Here is a 17,470-nt window from a genome sequence, read left to right as displayed (position 1 = left end):
CCAAACCTGACAGATCATCAGCAATTATGCTAAATATTGATTTACAATTTCTCTCAGCTTATTCTGACGATACGGCCAGATGAAAACCATATTATTTTATTTATAGCCCTAATATGATGGTTTGAAGTGACTAGTAAAAACAAAACTAGTCTCCAACTGTGCTGACTGCTGGCGAGATAGTTTTGCAATGTTCACAGATGAGGCAATAGGAAAACAGTACCTGGGGAGTCAGCAGGCCTGGGACCCACTAAGCTGGGCCAGTTCTCTAGAAGACGCAGTTTGAGCCTTCAAGCTCTTCTCTAGAGACATAAGAATTTCACATCATTGAACAGACAAAAAAAAAAAATTGTGGCCACTTTAAAAATATGCATTATTAGAAAAACAGTATCCAAACGAGAGGAGATAATGAGCCTGTTTGGAGGAAGAGTGATAGGAGGGAAAGTTCCAGAAACCAACAATTTTCACCACTAGTATTTACTGACCACTTACTTACTTTTTTCACAGTGCACAACGTCAACACTCTATATAACATGCACTGTATATTTTAATTCTCAAAACAAGCTGCAAAGTACTATTATTCTCCCCCTTCAGAGACGAGTAAACAGGTGTAGAGTGGTTAGATAACTGGCTCACAACTAGTTAAAGGCAGGTCCAGGGTTCAGATCAGGGACTGTTCTGTTTTAACCACTAAACTGGACTGTGCTGTATGAGGTACAGTCAATGGTCCCATAGAGCTCAGCCTGGAAAAGGAAAGACACGTAGGTGGTCAGGTAAGTGAATGGTTGACCTGGGAAAGATGCTAAGAAGGCAGAATCATCACAAACGATGAGTAAAAGTACAGAGAGGATATTTTGGCTCAATTAAAGGAAAATTGTTTAAAAATCAAAGGAGTGACCTGTAAGACCTCCCCAATGCTCCTGGGACTGGATGGTTTTCTGACAGCAGTGGAGAGATGTGTTTTTTTTGAGCAAGATTAGTTTTGAGCTAACATCCACTGCCAAGTCTCCTCCTTATTTTTGCTGAAAAAGATTGGCCCTGGGCTAACATCCATGCCTACATCCCTCTACTTCATATGGGATGCCTGCCACAGCAGGGCTTGATAATCGGTATGTAGGGCCGCGCAGGGGATCTGAACCAGCAAACCCGGGCCACCGAAGTGGAACACCACAAGGCCGGCCCCGTGCAGTGGAGATTTAAGGAGGGAAATGGCATGACTGGCTTTTTCTAACTCTCCTTTTAACACTGAAATCCTCCTGCTGTGTCTTGAGGAGGCAGAGTGTGGTAGTTGAGAGTTTGATCTCTCAAGTCTGATTTCCTGAGTTTGAATCTTAACTAGATTATTTAGTAGATTAGCAACCAGAGGCAAAGGGACTTAATGTCCCTGTGCCTTATATCTTCCTCTGAAAACAGAAATAGTAATGGTGCTTCTTCAGAGAGTCATTTAGAGTATTAAATAAGTCAATGTGTATAAAACACTTGGCAATTTACCTAGCACATAGTAAAGGCTCAATGAATGTAGGAAGTTATCATTGAGTACACACCTCCTCTCCCAACAATTTAAGCCCAAACTGAAGTAATACTATACCGATAAAACCAAATACTCCTTAAAGACTTCCACCATGAGTAATTTCTTCCCATATTTAACCTCCCCTACTGGCAAGAAAAACCTTCCTTAAGGAGGTTATGCTTAAAATCTATTTCTCCCTATTTGTTCTTCAACAAGTGGTTAATCATGACCCGCTTAGGGAGAGGCTCATGTAAGTGTGAGCACCATCTTTCTGAAGATAGAAAGCAGGTTCCTTAACTATCGTTTCTCTATATTGTAAACCCTATGAGAACATTAGCTTTGTCCTGTTCACTAGGGCCTAGCATTCCAGTTACACAAAACAACACCCGGAACATAATTTTTGAATGTACAAATAAATAAATATGGTTCCTTTTGTAGATCCTAAAATTCTTTTCTAGTTGTCAATATCCATTTTGAGTTAACATTCAGAAAACTGCAGTCTTTTGGACCTGAAAAACCTCCATGTTATTCTACTTAGATATTCTGATATCCAGAGCTGGCTTATGTAAAATTAATAAGTAGGGAAAGATTGCTTTGCCAACACACCCAACCTTCCTTTCCTGTATCCTTTCTCACTCCTAAATGACAATCTTTCTGCACAGAGTACCATCTGGCAATGTCAGATTCTTCCTCCTCCTCCCCCTGCCTCCTTGTCCTATTTTTCCATATTCAGCTACTCTCAGGAAAGCAGTTGTCAGAATTGCTCAGTACACATGCTGAAATGCAGTTTAGGGGCAAGACGTTTAGTAGGGACCAACATCTGTGAAAGGAAGAACGTGGAAGCAGGACTGGGCAGAGGGACAATTCAAACTGCACACAGATCAAGCACAGCCTTGACCAGCCCAGAAGGGAACTCTGGAGCAAGTATTCTCCTCAGGTTGTCCAGCACCAGTCTGAAAGGGCCGAGCCTTTATATCCTTCCAGGCTGTCACCAATGAGGCTGTTCAAGAAGGAAGGTTTCCCTTGGACAAGGCCATGCTCTGGAGCTAAAGCAGACCCCGAAGGTGCTGACAGCTGGAGGATCTACAGACACATCTCCACACACGGGGATCTGGGTGGTGCCTCTCTGTGTCAATCACAGCACAGCATTCTTCTTGCGGGGATATTTATATTTTGACAAGATCAAATTCTTAATTCTAGGGCACAAGCTCTGATTATGAATTAGGAATCAGAAACTCAAGTTAAATGGTGACTTTGGGGAGCAGAGAATGCTTTCCGAAATCCAATTTGGAGGTAATCATCTTCTCTATTTCATAAAGATCTTACCTGCTTTAACCACACTAATCCAAGTTAGAACACAAAATGTCACCAAGTAGTATAAGTATTGCCACTCCTTGATGTCACAACCGATTTCATTTGGGAAGTCCCTTTTTTTTCCCCTTCTCATAATCCAATCTGAAAATTTCTATGGTAACTCTCATTCAAATTACTTCTGAACAAAATTCAAATTTACTAAAAGAATTTTGAACTTTGATTCCATGTGCTTCTGGATGCTCATATTTCCCCAAACTAGTTTTATCTTCACATTTAATATTCAGCCCTTCTGCTGGGTCAGTGATAACCGTGTAGACAGCTCTCAGCATGGGGCTGAGCTATCGATGAACAATCAATAAATTCTTAAAGGGTCAGTCCTACCAGCCGTTGTGCACTTAACAAAAAATGGTGCTATGCTTTCTAAGTGTATTATTGAGGCTATCATATGAGGAAAAAAATTAAAATTATACTAAAGAATTTATGTCAAATGTCTGTCATTTATGTCCACCAAAGTTTAAGTTAGTTTCAGAATGCTAGTTCTTCTTAAAAAATCAGGCTTTTCTAATCATTTTCAAGACCATGTTACCAGTGGGTTACCCACTTACCTCCACCCTCTGGAATCAGAAAAATCTAGTTTAAGTCCTTTATTGCCACTTTTACTCTATGAGTTTCAACAAGTTGTTTAATCACTATTATCCTCAGTTTCCTCATCTGTAAAAGGGGGGAAATAAAAGTGCCTCACCCACAGAGCTTCCGTTAAGGATCAAACAAGATCACGCAATCAAGCATTTAATACAGTGTGGGGCACCATTAGCTGCTCTACTGTTTAGTAATGTTTTATCTTAAATGAGCCACATATACATTTACTTGTGCTCTGAGAGGGGTAAACACATCATGCTTTGAGATCACAGAGGAGGTATATCAAAGAGACTTGAGAGTAGAGGGACCATTCAAAACATCAGGAACAAAGTGAAGTCTGAGCCAGTAGAAGGAAATCTAACAAGTGCCAAGCCATGTGAGGGGGAGGTGAGGCAACTTGCATCAGGATTTTTCTAGAAAGAGGGACTATCATATGCAAAGTCCCAGGGACTAGAGAGCACCATGGTCCCTCTCTTTACTCTGTCCTTCTGCCAGACTCTCCTGCTGCCACAGGTGGAGCTCTTATTTCCATCCCTGTTGCATGCACACACGTATGCGTACACACACACACACACACACACACACATACTTTTAGAGCCCCCATGGGAAACATGGAGGAACCCACTGTGTTTCAAAGGCCAGAGGATAAAACTAAGAAGAGAGTGCTCAGCACGTCTGCTGCCAGACAGGAAGGAGATTAATACAATTATTATATGCAAATACAGAGTACTCACCAGATAACAGGCCCTCTGCTGTTGTAAGGTTACAGAGCAGTATAAGCACAGTCCCTGCCCTCAATGCACTTACAATCCAACAAATGAATAATGGCAGGACAGTCTGATGGGCTACAATCATAACAGCTGACATTTACTGTGCCCGGCACACACGATCTCATTTAAACTTCAAAACATCCTATATTTATCAGGTTTTCACCCCGTTTCACAAATAAGTGAACTATGCCCACAAAAGACGAGTATCCCAGAAGAACTGAAATCTGAACCGCATCCTAAATGACAAGTCAAGTGTTGAGGGAGGGAGTAAAACGTGGATGGGTGATGATGGGACAGAGGTTCTGTCCAGACTCCTGCTAAGAAGTGGGAATGTCATATACAAAATGTCCCAGAGAGGGACATCACAAATTCCTGATGCTCAAGTTGAAACTTGTTAATTATTTACCACTGAATTAGTACAGCAAAAGGGAACTGCGTTCTAATAGTGTCATTAAATTGTCAATTAAGTCAGTCACCCATTATATGTCAAACAGGCTTAGTGGGCTGTGTTGGCTTAGAACTCTGATCACTCTTTATTTATACCTGATCTTGGGATGCAGTCTCTTAGAGATACAAAGAGCCCACTTAAAATTTAAAATAAACAAAAACAAAACATGGTCACCAAAGAAGTCAACACCAACAAAATTACTGTGTGTGTTGAGTGGGGAAGGGTAACACAATCAATCTCTTCAAAAATCTTCTCATTCTCCTAAAATGTAATTTTTACATACCAGAGTGAAATTTAAAATAGTAAAGACATCTGGTCAAAGCTTAAAGAGGTTGACTAAATTTTAAATGATCAATCACTAAGAAAAACAACCATAATATTTTCACCAGTCTTTCTACCATTTCTTAATGTCAAAGTAATGATGCAGCTTCCTGAGTTTATCCTGAATTCTCAAATTAGAGAAGAAGAATAAGCCTGAGAATATGCTGGAGAAGTACAAATGCTCTGGGTCATAGTTTTCAGTCTTATTAGATTTCTCAGTTATCCAGATCATCATTTCTTTAAAGGGGCAACCATACTTTTTGGATTATTAATAGATGGGTCAGTGTTAATTTACTTTTTAAAAATTCATGAATTTAAGAACAGGTTACCATTTAAAATAAATTAGTTTGATTAAACAACGTGATTTATGGACTGGGAACACATTCCCTGTCTTCCCTCGCAACTAGTTTGGGATATCTCTGCTTATTTTAAGTTGTATATTTTATGTATTTTTGGTTGATGTACTTTAAGAATTAAATCCTAAGACTTAAGATATGTTAACTAACCTTACTATAGTAACCATTTCATAACATATATGCATATAAAATCATCACATTGTACACTTTAGTGTTATTGGTCAATTACATCCCAATAAACCTGGAAAAATAAAACGAGGGAAAAAAATTTAAAAAGACAAGCAACATATGCTCTGCACAAAGGTCAAAATAAGTACACAACAGCTGCCATTCATTGAGTCTTTAATATGTACCAATGTTCCTGCAGAGAAGGTACTTATTAGCCCCATTTTTTGTTTTTTGTTTTTTTTTTTTCCTTTTTCTCCCCAAAGCCCCCCGGTACATAGTTGTGTATTCTTCGTTGTGGGTTCCTCTAGTTGTGGCATGTGGGACGCTGCCTCAGCGTGGTCTGACGAGCAGTGCCATGTCCGCGCCCAGGATTCGAACCGACGAAACACTGGGCCGCCTGCAGCAGAGCGCGCGAACTTAACCACTCGGCCACGGGGCCAGCCCCTATTAGCCCCATTTTTTGAAAGAGGAAAGTGCGGCACAGAGAAATTAACTTTCCCAAGTTCACATAAGACATGACTGAGATTCAAACCTACATCTTGCTAACACCAAAAATATTCCTCTTTCTACTACAGCATGCTTATTTCATAATTTTTTTATGGAACATTGATATTCCTTTTGGGATTTCATTCCTTTTCATTTAGAAGAACACAACAAAACAAGAAAGACAATTTTCAGACAGTTCCAATCCTTCAGACACTTCAAACCCATGTTTGTGCCTCCTTCGAAATGCTCTAAGCTCTGTTCACATTCCCCACTACAGTTCCTAAATTTCCTTGGGCCCTGTCTCCCAGCTTCCTTGCTCCCCATCAGAGGACTTTTGAGATCTGGTTCCTGATCCACACTCTTGAATTTGGCCCTGAAACTTCAGACTTTCCTTTTTTTTCTTCTCTGAGCCAATCTCCTCACCAAGGACTGGAATCTCAATAACACCTTTCACAGACTGCAGCCTTGGTTCAGCCTCACCTGCTCCCTAAGCCCACTTCCCGTTCTGGAAGATTCCAGCCTGGGTCAAAGCTCTAACCTCAAGTTTGACTGAGAGGAAAGAAGAAATTATAGGAAAGAAGAATTTAACAGTGATAACCTTTTACAAATCCCTGTGAATTGTGATGAAACAGTCATTTGCTGGCAGTTCAAGAAAGAGATTCCAAACCATTGATTTCAAGGAGAAGAAATATTCAAACTCACTCTTATAAAGGTCCAGGATATGAACAGAAATAAATCTGAAATTAATTTCTGACTTTGAATTGAAGGCAAAGATCTTTCAGTTAAAGAAGAAAAACCCTAGTATGTACACTTAGTGTTGTATCCAAGGTTCCAAAATATGAGCAAGGGACATTTAAGTTTAAATATCACTTAAAGATATTTAAGTTCCACATAAAGACAAAACCAAATTTGAAGTATTGACTTCTTAGGCCAGGCCAACTTTCTCTTGGTTTTATAGCACCCTTACCTGCTCCTAAGAACATGTCAGCTAAACAAGTAATGTTGTCTCCTCTCACTTATTCAAAATCACAATGGGCCCCTATTGCTCTGTCAATAATGATTGTAATTATAATACTGTGTTTTGAGAGTGTACTTTTTACTTTAAATGTTTTCAGATACATTATTTTATGTTTCTCCCCTCCTTCAAAACTCTTTCCCAAAATTAACCCCTCCGGGATGCCTTGTCTAATTAACCCAACTCTACACCTAGCTCAGAACTGAAAAGAAAACAAAAGTCAGAAAGATTACACAGAATTTGCTTAGGGTCACACAGCAGCTATGAGGCAAATCTGAACTCAGACTTTCTAAGTCCAGAGCCAGACAGCTGATGATTAAAGCAGTGTGCTGGACACAGTTGACTGGCTACCAGAAGCCATTCCCAAACTCTTCTCCCTTGCCTATCTCCCACAGAAGTTGGAAAAGTCAAATACACTCTTTCCTGCTCTCCCTTGTAGTAGGAATGCTCATTGATGTGGTTCTGACCAACAGGATATAAAGGAAAGTCTGCTGGAAAGTTCTGGAAATGTTTTTCTCCCTTATTAAAAAATATCGTCTTTTCATCTGTCTTTTTCCTTTCTGTTTGGGATGATTTTATAAAGATACAATGCCTGAATCTAGGGTAGTCATCTTGCTACCATAAGGAAAAGACCAAGAAAATTGTAGAGATAAGGACCCAAGTCCTGATATTACAAATAAAAAAGAATCCTATACCTCCAGACTACCTCTCAAATAAATAACAAATATTGTCATGGCTTAAGCCTCTATTCATTTGGTTTTCTGTCCCTTGCAGTTGAACATATTCTAACTAGTACAATCCCCCTGCTGCCCAACGACAGAAAAGCTCAGTGAAGATCAGTGACTTCTGAAAGCTTTCTTAAAAACTCACTATTCATATTTTTTCAAGAACTCAAATGAATTTCTGGGACAAAGTAAGTGCTTAATATGGTAGCTTAGTGACTAGCATATAGTAGGCACTCAGCAAATATTAATTGAATGAATGAGCAAATGTACTCTTGGGACTTATCATAAGTGATCACTAAGATAGGAGACATATGTCAGCAATTGTTAAGCTAAATTCAGGGCATAGTCCTAGGGGCACATGGAGGAGCAAAATATGTAGAGAGGTGTGGCCTCCAGCCACAAAGAGCTTGCGGTTTATAAGGGAAATTGAAGACAACCAGAACGCTATGAGGGAAGCGCCCACATGGTGCTGGCTGGTGCAGCTTGAAAAACAGTAGTCTTAGAAATGGCTTTTCAAACAGTATAGCTTTGTCAGTATAGCTTTAAAAATAGGAATAATCCACAGGAAAATGGGGAAGAAAGAAAATGACAAAAACACTAACTATGATTGTTTGTGGATGGTAGAATTTCAAGCAAGTTTTGTTTTCCTCTTTGTATTTTTCTGCTGAAAGTAGAAATTTTCAAAATACAGATAAGTACAAAGAGGAAACTAAAAACCACTTGCATCCTTAGTGCCCAGAGATTTGCAATCCCTGCTAAATCAATTATTCTAATTTACAAGAGATTATTTTTATTTGAATCTAAACAACAGAAACAGTATTATTGTAAATATCTTGGAGCAAGCTATGAAGAACAACAACTTCTTAATATGAGAGCCACATAATATTCACAAATATGAAATATTACAATCCATGGCATACAGAGAATGCCAAATTAACTGCTACTATAAAACACTATGATTCAATTCAATTTAAAATCCTTAGTTTTTAATGCTGTTTCATAACTACTATGTGCAATTTATATTGTCTGTTTAGCTCCCTGCTGTTTCTTCCCTTGCTTCAATATCTTGCCTGAAGAATTTTCATTAATTTATAAATGTTTATTACTATTATAAGAAAATAATAGCAGTCACAGAAAAATGGATCACCAGCTTAAAATGTTCAATTTTCTATCTCAACCAGTGTCAGACACTGAGAGGTGGGGAGTAATTTGATTACTAACCAGACTTAACAAAAGAAAAGTTTAATACTTACCAGTGGAGAGCATTGACTTATTATCTTAACTGCTTCTCTTCGCTAGTCCTTGAATGATATTTTCTGTCTGCGTTGATTTTCATCTCCCTTTTGAACTTTTGGCTTCCAATCTCCACTCCTCATGACTCTCATATTGTTAAATCATTTATTTGCAATGACCCTGCATTTCTCACAAAAACCATCTTCGGTTTTTGCAGGACCAGGTAATGAAGAGCATCAGCAGTGGCAGACGAATCGTATTCGTTTGTTAGAGCTGCCATAACAAAGTACCATAGACCAGGTGGTGTAAACAACAGAAATTTATTGTCTCATAGTTCTGGAGGCTAGAAGTCCAACATCAAGGTGTCAGCAGGGTTGGGTTCTTCTGAGAGTCCTGAGTGCAGAGACTGTTCCAGGCCTCTCTCTTTGGCTTCCAGATGGCTATCTTCTCCCCGCATCTTCACATGGTCTTTCTGTGTGTATGTGTCTGTGTCCTAACCTCCTCTTCTTATAAGAACACCAGTCACATCGTTTTAGGGCGCACCCACCAACCTCATTTAATCTTAATTACGTCTTTAAAGACCTTACCTCCAAATACAATCACATATGAGGTACCGGGAGTTACGATTTCAACATATGAGTTGGGAGCGGGGGACCCAATTCAGTCCATAAAATAGGTGTAACCAGAAGGGCGACCAATTTAAGTACATAGCATGGATTCAGAAAGAAGAAACAAAGGGCTGCACAGGAACTTTCCTGGGTACATAGAAATCCAAACTGCCACACTTGGACTCTGAATTATCTGTGCTGGCAAACAGAAAAGGATTATTGCTGATCCATCAAAAAGAGGAACAGACACCTTCAGGATCCTACCTCATTTCATGTAGGAAGTTGGGATGGAAAAGCATCAATCCAGAAAGGCAAGCTCTCTGGTGAATTACTTTACTCTAGATCTATTTTCTGACACAACAATTGGCAGCAATGATGTTGCCAATGACGGCTGTATTCCCTAATTGGGGCTCTTGCAGGAAAAGGTGATTTAGAGGTTCTGGCTAGTGAAGAACCAAAAGGCTTCTGCTCAGCTGGAAATCAGGGTCCTGTCTTACATTTGCGTTCACTTTTTTAGTCAGCACAAGATGCAAATGTACTATATGGTCAAAAATGTCCCTAAAAATTATTAATTTAACCCATAAAGTACAATACACATGATTTTGTCTATACCAAACTATTCAGTAATTCTTTGTATGCTGAAGTTTGAGAACCACGGAGCTAGGCCGAAGCCAAAAACTAAAGAGAAATCAAAATGCAGTGTCTACACACTCAAATAATTCTCCTTTGAGGGCACTACACAAGTCTTATTCAATGCAATCAGGACCAGTAGTTGATCACTTAAACACAACACTAAGTTAATGAGGTAACTATATATAAATACATTTACCTTAGTTTATTTTAATGGAAAGCATAAATATATGTCTGCTCACTAATTTTTTTTGTAGTGCCAAGGATTTTACTTTAATGTGACTCAACTGATTGCCCTCTTTCCTTATCCTTTTCTTTAATATAAATCATACTCAGAATATATCATTTGGGATTTCAAGTTTAGGGAAAAGTGACAAAGAGACTTGCAAACCAATATGAAAGTTGAATCCCAGATTTTTTTCTTTTTTATAAATTTTACCCCCATCTAATTTGACAGTTTTTTTAAAACTGATAGACATCTCTGGAATCATTCCAAAGCATACAGTATTTTCAACTATTTGTTTGGGGAAGTGAGTAAGCCATTGGAGGGACAGATCCAATAATTCAATCTGCGTACTGCTTCTCTTGGTCTGTGCCAAAATTAGTAACTAAAATTTAAAAGATTATTTTAGTACAGTCTTCCAGAATCTGAAGTTTTCATTGAAAACGATATTTCTGGAAATTCAAAGTCTCAAAAATACATAAACACCCCAGGTCCAGATTATTTGAGGCTGACTTTAGCATTGAAAATTGGGTCAGAGAAGTTTTATTTTTCTCATCTCCCTGAAAAACTTTTACATATTTATTAATAATCAAAATAAGTTGGGGGAGTCTGCACTTCTCCCAGTTAAAGATGCCTTTCATCAGCAGAGACGGGGAGAAAGGAAGTGGAACGCCATAGCAGACTGCATCTGACTGCACCTGTTCTCCAAACCAGAAGTGTATAAACTGGGACATGTCACCCTGGGGACACCCAAAGACTTTCCTAGGGGAACTCAGGCAAGGATAGTGTTAGGGGCATCAATTTCTAGACACTCAAGTTTCCTTTGTACTCTCCTAAAACTGATCTGCCTGCAAATGCACTTCCAGTCATGCTGATCCCCCTACTCTTCACTTTTATAATCATCTTTCTGCTTTTACAACAGAAAGGCACACCTCTCACCGTCTGGCATCCTATTCAGTGCATTGGACTTATAAAAACATATGAAAAACAAAGGGACAATTTAAAGTATTGTATAGATGTTGATACAACACACATGTTTGCAACAAATGTGACTGCAAGGAGTTTCCAATCCTTTGCTTTCAACACAACTAAAGGAGGATATAATTGAGTCGTCCTTTGAAAGATCAGAACCTCGAATACACTTTTTGGTGATAGATCCCTACGTGATATTTGGCACATAACTCTGAAGGCATTCAAAGAATTGAGTGGTGTCGCATAACAAATCTGTTCCCATTTTCAACTACTTATTTGAAAAGGTTTGTTAATTGAAGGGATAAGAGAAGACATCATATCTATTGAAAAAAGAGCAGAATCTGTAACAAAATTATCAGATAGGAAGTCAAGACAAATGAGCACATTTGATTCACCTCTTTTAACCAGAAACAATTCACTCCTTAATGGTAAGTTGTTACTATTTAACAGGAGGGTGAACAGAAACTATCCAATTGAATTCAAATATTTAATGACTTCAAGTCCGAAATTCTGTGTGACAGAGATAATTTTGAAGGTGGGAGTGAGTGGTGAGCAACAGACAAGAATGCTGCTACAGCGGTACACACTACTGCTGTTTGCCAACTGAGAGAGCAGAGACACCACAGTAACTCTAGTTAACATCCATCACCACACATGGTTACAAAGTGTTCATTTTCTAACTGGAAGTTTGTACCTTTTTACCACCGTCCCCCATTTTGTTCACCTCCCACCCCCTGGCCTCTGGCAACCACTAGTCTTTTCCCTGTGTCGATTAGTTGTGTTTTTATGGTTGGTTGGTTGGTTTTTGCGAGGAAGATTGGCCCTGAGCTAATATCTGTGCCCATCGTCCTCTATTTTACATGTGGGATGCCTCCACAGCATGGCTTGATAAGCAGTGTGTAGGTCAGTTCCCAGAATCCAAACCCAAGAACCCCAGGTGTCGAAGTGGAGGGCGCAAACTTAACCACCACAGCCACCGGAGGCCCCTCGATGAGTTTTGTTTGTTTAGATTCCACATATAGGTAAGATCATTTTTGTAGTGATCATTTCACAACATATACAATATCGAATCACTATGTTGTACACCTGAAACTAATATAATATGTTAATAATGTCTCAACTTTAAAAAGTTAAAAAACACCACATTGGATCCAAAAAAAGAGGGAGCCAGAAACAAAGTGCAATGGGCACTCCAATTATAAATGACATGGTGGGCTTATAATTTTTTGTCACTTCTGGATACACATATCTGCTACCTAAAAATTGACAGTTTCACTTACAGCAGCTTTTACTCTGCCTTCGATGAAGGAGGACTGAGTGATCAGGGAGTACTCAGGATGTGTTCATTCTCTCTGTACCACACTGCAGTATACTCTGTCACCACAGAAGCACTTGTGTAAAAAGTGTAAATTAATAAGTGTAAACAAAAAAAAAGTTTTTAAACCTTGGAATAACATTTCCAAACGTACAACACCTTCTGTATTTTTATGTTGTCATAAACTATAATGCTCCCCATTTTTCCAGTTCCTCAAAGCAAATTTACAGACGAGTGTGACTATCTCTACTTAGAGCTCAGCGTATCCTTCAAACAAGAGGCCGACTTCACACGGATCCAGTGGCGGTCCTTTGAAGGAGTCAGAAGAGCCGGATCATTTTATCCTCATGCATGACTGAGGGATATAAATTCCCCATTCCTTCTCTAGGACTAGTGCACAAGCCACAAACACACGCACAAACAAATCACAACTCGGGGTGAGACTGAGCAAACCAGAGGGACTATCAATTGAAATTTTCCATTCTGAAACAATTTCATTAAAGATGGCGGTGCCAGAAACGGTATTGTATAGTCGACTTCCTGCAAATTACAATGCAGCTCAGATTCAAAGTCTATTATAATCTTTGGCAGAAGTTTTTAAGATCATTTTTATTTACTCCAAACTCTAGCTGAACAAAGTCAACACAGCTCTTGCAATTTTTGTGTCAAGTGTTTCATGTTGTAATTAAGCAAGCAGTGAACTCAAAGGAAGCACCAAGAGAAAGCATTAGGGCATCCCTTGTTAATGGGTGGAATTTCAGGGATTTCAAGTTTGTCTGATTGTACAACTGCACTTTATTACCACTTTATCCTTAAGATGGAATAAGTACAAACTGCTTCAGTAATGATGGAAAAGCTTTCTCAGCTTTAATGAAACCTTTTATTTGCTACTGAAACTTTTATTATTTCCAAATGGTAGCGTAGGCAAGAAAAATAATCACTCCTTATACTGAGGGAAAACTGTAGCAATTTGAATAATTTGGTTCCTGAGTGAATTTTAAGGCATTTAGAGTTGTTACGTTTATTGTGTTCATTTGTTTTTGATGGCCTAAAACAAAAAATATAAACACACTATTATAAAATTATTTTCTAATTAGGTATCAAAATACTAGGTAGTTATGTACAGCTGTCACCTGCGAGATGTTGGTCTGATTTGGATACGACTTTTTATGTATTTGGGGCTCCTCACGTCTCAGCTGTTGACCACGGGAGGCAATGTAGTGCAACGGTTAAGCCCACAGGCTCTTTGCACTCCAGCCCTGACCCCTCCTATCTGGGAGACCTTTAGAAATTTCTCAGTCCTCAGTTTCCTTATCTGTGAAAATAAGGGTGACTAGAACGTGCCTCGTGGAAGAGGTGGGGAGATTAAATGAGGTATTTCACGTAAAACATTAGACTAGAACCTGGCACATCGTAGGCACCTGATAAATGTTTTTTGGTTTTCATATATGAAATATGGTTTTCACACGTGAATACTACATCCAGCTCTAGACTGGCTGCATCACCGGGCCACACCATTCATTCAACAAACATCTGTTGAGCTTTCCTTTATGCATGACACTCTGCTAGGCAAACAGGGCGCAAAGATGAATGAGATTGGTGCCTAATCTCCAGGAGCTTTCAATTTTAGTGCAAACTTACTGCTGTTATATTAATATCTTTCTTGAAGAGTACCAGGAAGCATCCTCTTTCACGAGATCACAAATTTTCCTTTTTCCCATGAGCTAGGAACTAACAGCTTCAGAAAAATTTCACTTCAGTTTCTGAAATCTTAATCACGCGCAATTTAATAAGCAGCTACAGGTTTTTCCACATTCTAAAATAGACGATTAAATGGTCTAATCAGATTCTAACTTAGCCAAAAACTTGAAAAACACAGGAAGACAACCATGACTGACACATTCATTTTCCCAAATGTGGACATCCCGCAAACAGCAGCTGTAGAAAAATAGTGCTATTTACATCTCACATGGCCCCCGGCTAACTAAAACTGCACAGGAGTTCAGCATTGCAGGCTTAAAACACCTAAACTAAATTCAATCTGAGATAAAAGAAGCAGCTTGTGTAGTCATAGTTATGTGACTTTCCAAAAAGTTCTCAAACTGACTTCCAACATGGCCCCTTAAATGCTTTTAGTTTTTTCAAACACTTTCTCGTTTATGTCATTATGCTCACAGAACTCATTAAAAAATAAAATCTCTCTTTGACTGTAAATCCGAAGCATAACGACTAACGTGGTATTTCAGACATCACAAACTCCAAGTGATCTTAAATATGTTGTCCTCTGCTAATTTGCTGCTCTTGAAAATGTGCAATAAATTCAATTTAAAAGGAAAGCATCTTCAAATTAGTTGCAAGATCAACTAGGATATTATCATAATTAAAAAAACATCTAATATGCATTACATTGTTTAATTCAGAAGGAAACTGGATATTCTCCCTTCCAAGGAAAGGACCAAGACCTTTTTTGTTTTTTGCAACAGCCAATAATGACCGAGTTAACTTTCTAGAATAGATTGAATAATTGCCAAAATATGTCTTCTGAGGAGTCACCCTGCCCAAAGCAACGGGAGATCCTGTGTAAACACACAGGCACAGGACTCCTTCCTTCTCTCCTTCCTTTGCTGTGTCACACCACCTTCCCTGGTCAAAATATTTTCAAAGGCCCCCAGGATCCTTTTGAGATTGGGCAGAGTAAGAATCTTGAAATAAGGGGCACTCCTCCCAAAGAAACCTCCCTCAACTTTAAATCTACTCACACCTCCTTTTATGCCAGTCGCCACAATGACGAATGCTTATTTTCGTGACCTCTACCCTTGCATTTAAACACATATGTTCCACACCACAGGATCCTCTCGATCTCAGCTAACGTCCCTGCTTAATGTATGCGTTTTTCACATCCATTTTTTAATCCTTCCAGGGTGAAAATTTCAAAAGGGGCGAACGTCGGTGAGAGAAGCGAGGAAGGGGAGGGAGGAGATGCGAAGCCTGGGATTTCTGCCATCCTCGCTGCAACCTAGAATCCGTATTCTTTTTCTCCTCTCACCAGCCCCCGCCCCGCGCTCCCCTCTCGCCCCTTCCCTCCGCAGCAGGAGGGAGGAGGGGCCGCTGGCTGGAGCCACCAGCTGCTGCGGCGTGGACTAGCTCCCGTTGTCACTTACCCAGCGGGGTGAGAATGGCTCATTTTTGCAGGATCCCTTTTGGACCCCGCGGCAGGTGCGGAGGGTGGGTGGGTGGGACCCCGTGCACGCTGGCGCCACGACAGTCGCGCTCGCGGGTGGCTCCGCACTGCGGTCGCCTGGGTGCCGGACACCTGGGTTGGGCCGCCGCTGCCCTGAGCTCCCGGGCTGCTCACGGCCTCGCGGCCGCCCGGCCCCCACCCGCTGATGGTATCCACAGCCTTCCGGTTGCTAAGAGAGGAGGGAGTCAAGCGCAGAGGTTCTGGAGAAGCCCAGGCGCTTCTGGAACAGAGCCGGGGGAAGCTGGAAGTGAAGCTCAGCTTCCAGCCCTTTTTCTGGGTCCCAATGTGGGAAGAGACCCAGGCCGGCCCCTGTTCTGTTGCTTGGAGCGTGGGATCCCCAGGCACCTGTAATCAGAAAACAAGCAAACACACACACACACACCTGTTCAGGCTGGTGTGCTTCCTGCTAGGCCCTGGGGAAGGAAGGGCTGGGTAGTGGCTGGAGGTAAGGGAATAAGGGCTGGGAGCAGCTGCAGTGTGATGCATTCCTTACCAGTTGTAAAACAGAGCTTAGACTGCAAGTTCGAGGGGAAGAAAGAAGTCTTTCTCAGTCTGCTTTAGGTTTTGATTTTGTTTCTGCATCTGCAAGGCATTGCAATTGGTTCATTTCCTCCTTGCAAAATCCCCATCCTTGCTCCTAGCTGATATCCCCACTCCCAGCAGGCAAGGCGGACAGTTCTGACATTCAGAAAGTGGGGAAGATGCTGTTACTCAGTAAAGCATGCTGGAATGGTACTTGTATCTGAATCCAGTCTGTAGAACGCACAGCTTAAATGAAGAGGCCTGGATTTAGATGAGAAGGCCTTGGTGTGGATGGAACTTAAAGCACTGGATTCAGATGACCTATTCCTAGTCTTGTTCATACTTTGTCAGAGTTTTTGCTGGGTGACTTGATCACCGGCCTCAAGTTCCTCACGTGTAAGTGATGAGTTGGACACATCCGAGGTGACTGAGCTCTACATGGATCTCTATTCTAGCTCAGCCACACTTACAGGGGGAAAGGTGTCACCTCATTTATGGCATTCTGCTTTCCCACACATCATAAAGGCCCATTGAGCATGTCAGAGTCCAGTCTCCTGTGCTTGACGTTCAAGGCCCTTCATCACCTGTCCCCAGCATCGTTCATCAGTCACACCTGTGACCACTTTCTCCACTTCTGCTACCCGAACTTCTATCCCTCTAATGGGAACATACTTCCACCCTTGAATACCTGACAAGTTTCTATTCATCCTTCAATATTTAGCTGAATACTACCTTCCTTGAGGTGCCCAGGTGTGTTGATGAGTCCCACCTCTGGGGCCCCACTCTGCCTGGACATACTTCAATTTTACACTCATCCACCTGTACGACACTTGCTGTTCCCTGGCTTCTTTTTCTACTTGAACATGAGCTCTTCTATTTCACATTGTACACTTATTTTATTTTTCTCTATTCTCAGAAGCAAACAGCAGTTCAACCAATGTTTGAGTACAAATGAAGGAAAAAAAAATCTCTTTCAA

General features: G+C 40.4%; 1 protein-coding gene across 3 annotated transcripts in view; it reads right to left on the bottom strand.

The window, feature by feature from the left end:
* ERICH3 (glutamate rich 3) overlaps nt 1-16,963 on the bottom strand; it is a 104,422-nt gene extending 87,459 nt beyond the window's left edge. For 2 of the 3 annotated variants that reach the window (XM_070267489.1, XM_070267490.1), the window contains exon 1: nt 16,354-16,472. In XM_070267489.1, the coding sequence (XP_070123590.1) occupies nt 16,354-16,457 (104 nt within the window). In that variant the 5' untranslated portion in view covers nt 16,458-16,472. Of the gene's footprint in view, nt 1-15,891; nt 16,317-16,353 lie in introns of all 3 variants that reach the window. The other variant, XM_014740216.3, reaches the window with a different exon arrangement.
* Between the last annotated feature and the right edge of the window lie 507 nt (nt 16,964-17,470).

Source organism: Equus caballus, chromosome 5 (assembly GCF_041296265.1).
Source record: "Equus caballus isolate H_3958 breed thoroughbred chromosome 5, TB-T2T, whole genome shotgun sequence".
Lineage (NCBI taxonomy): Eukaryota > Metazoa > Chordata > Mammalia > Perissodactyla > Equidae > Equus > Equus caballus.
Note: the sequence above shows the minus strand (reverse complement) of the source record. Positions and strands in the feature narration are given on the sequence as shown.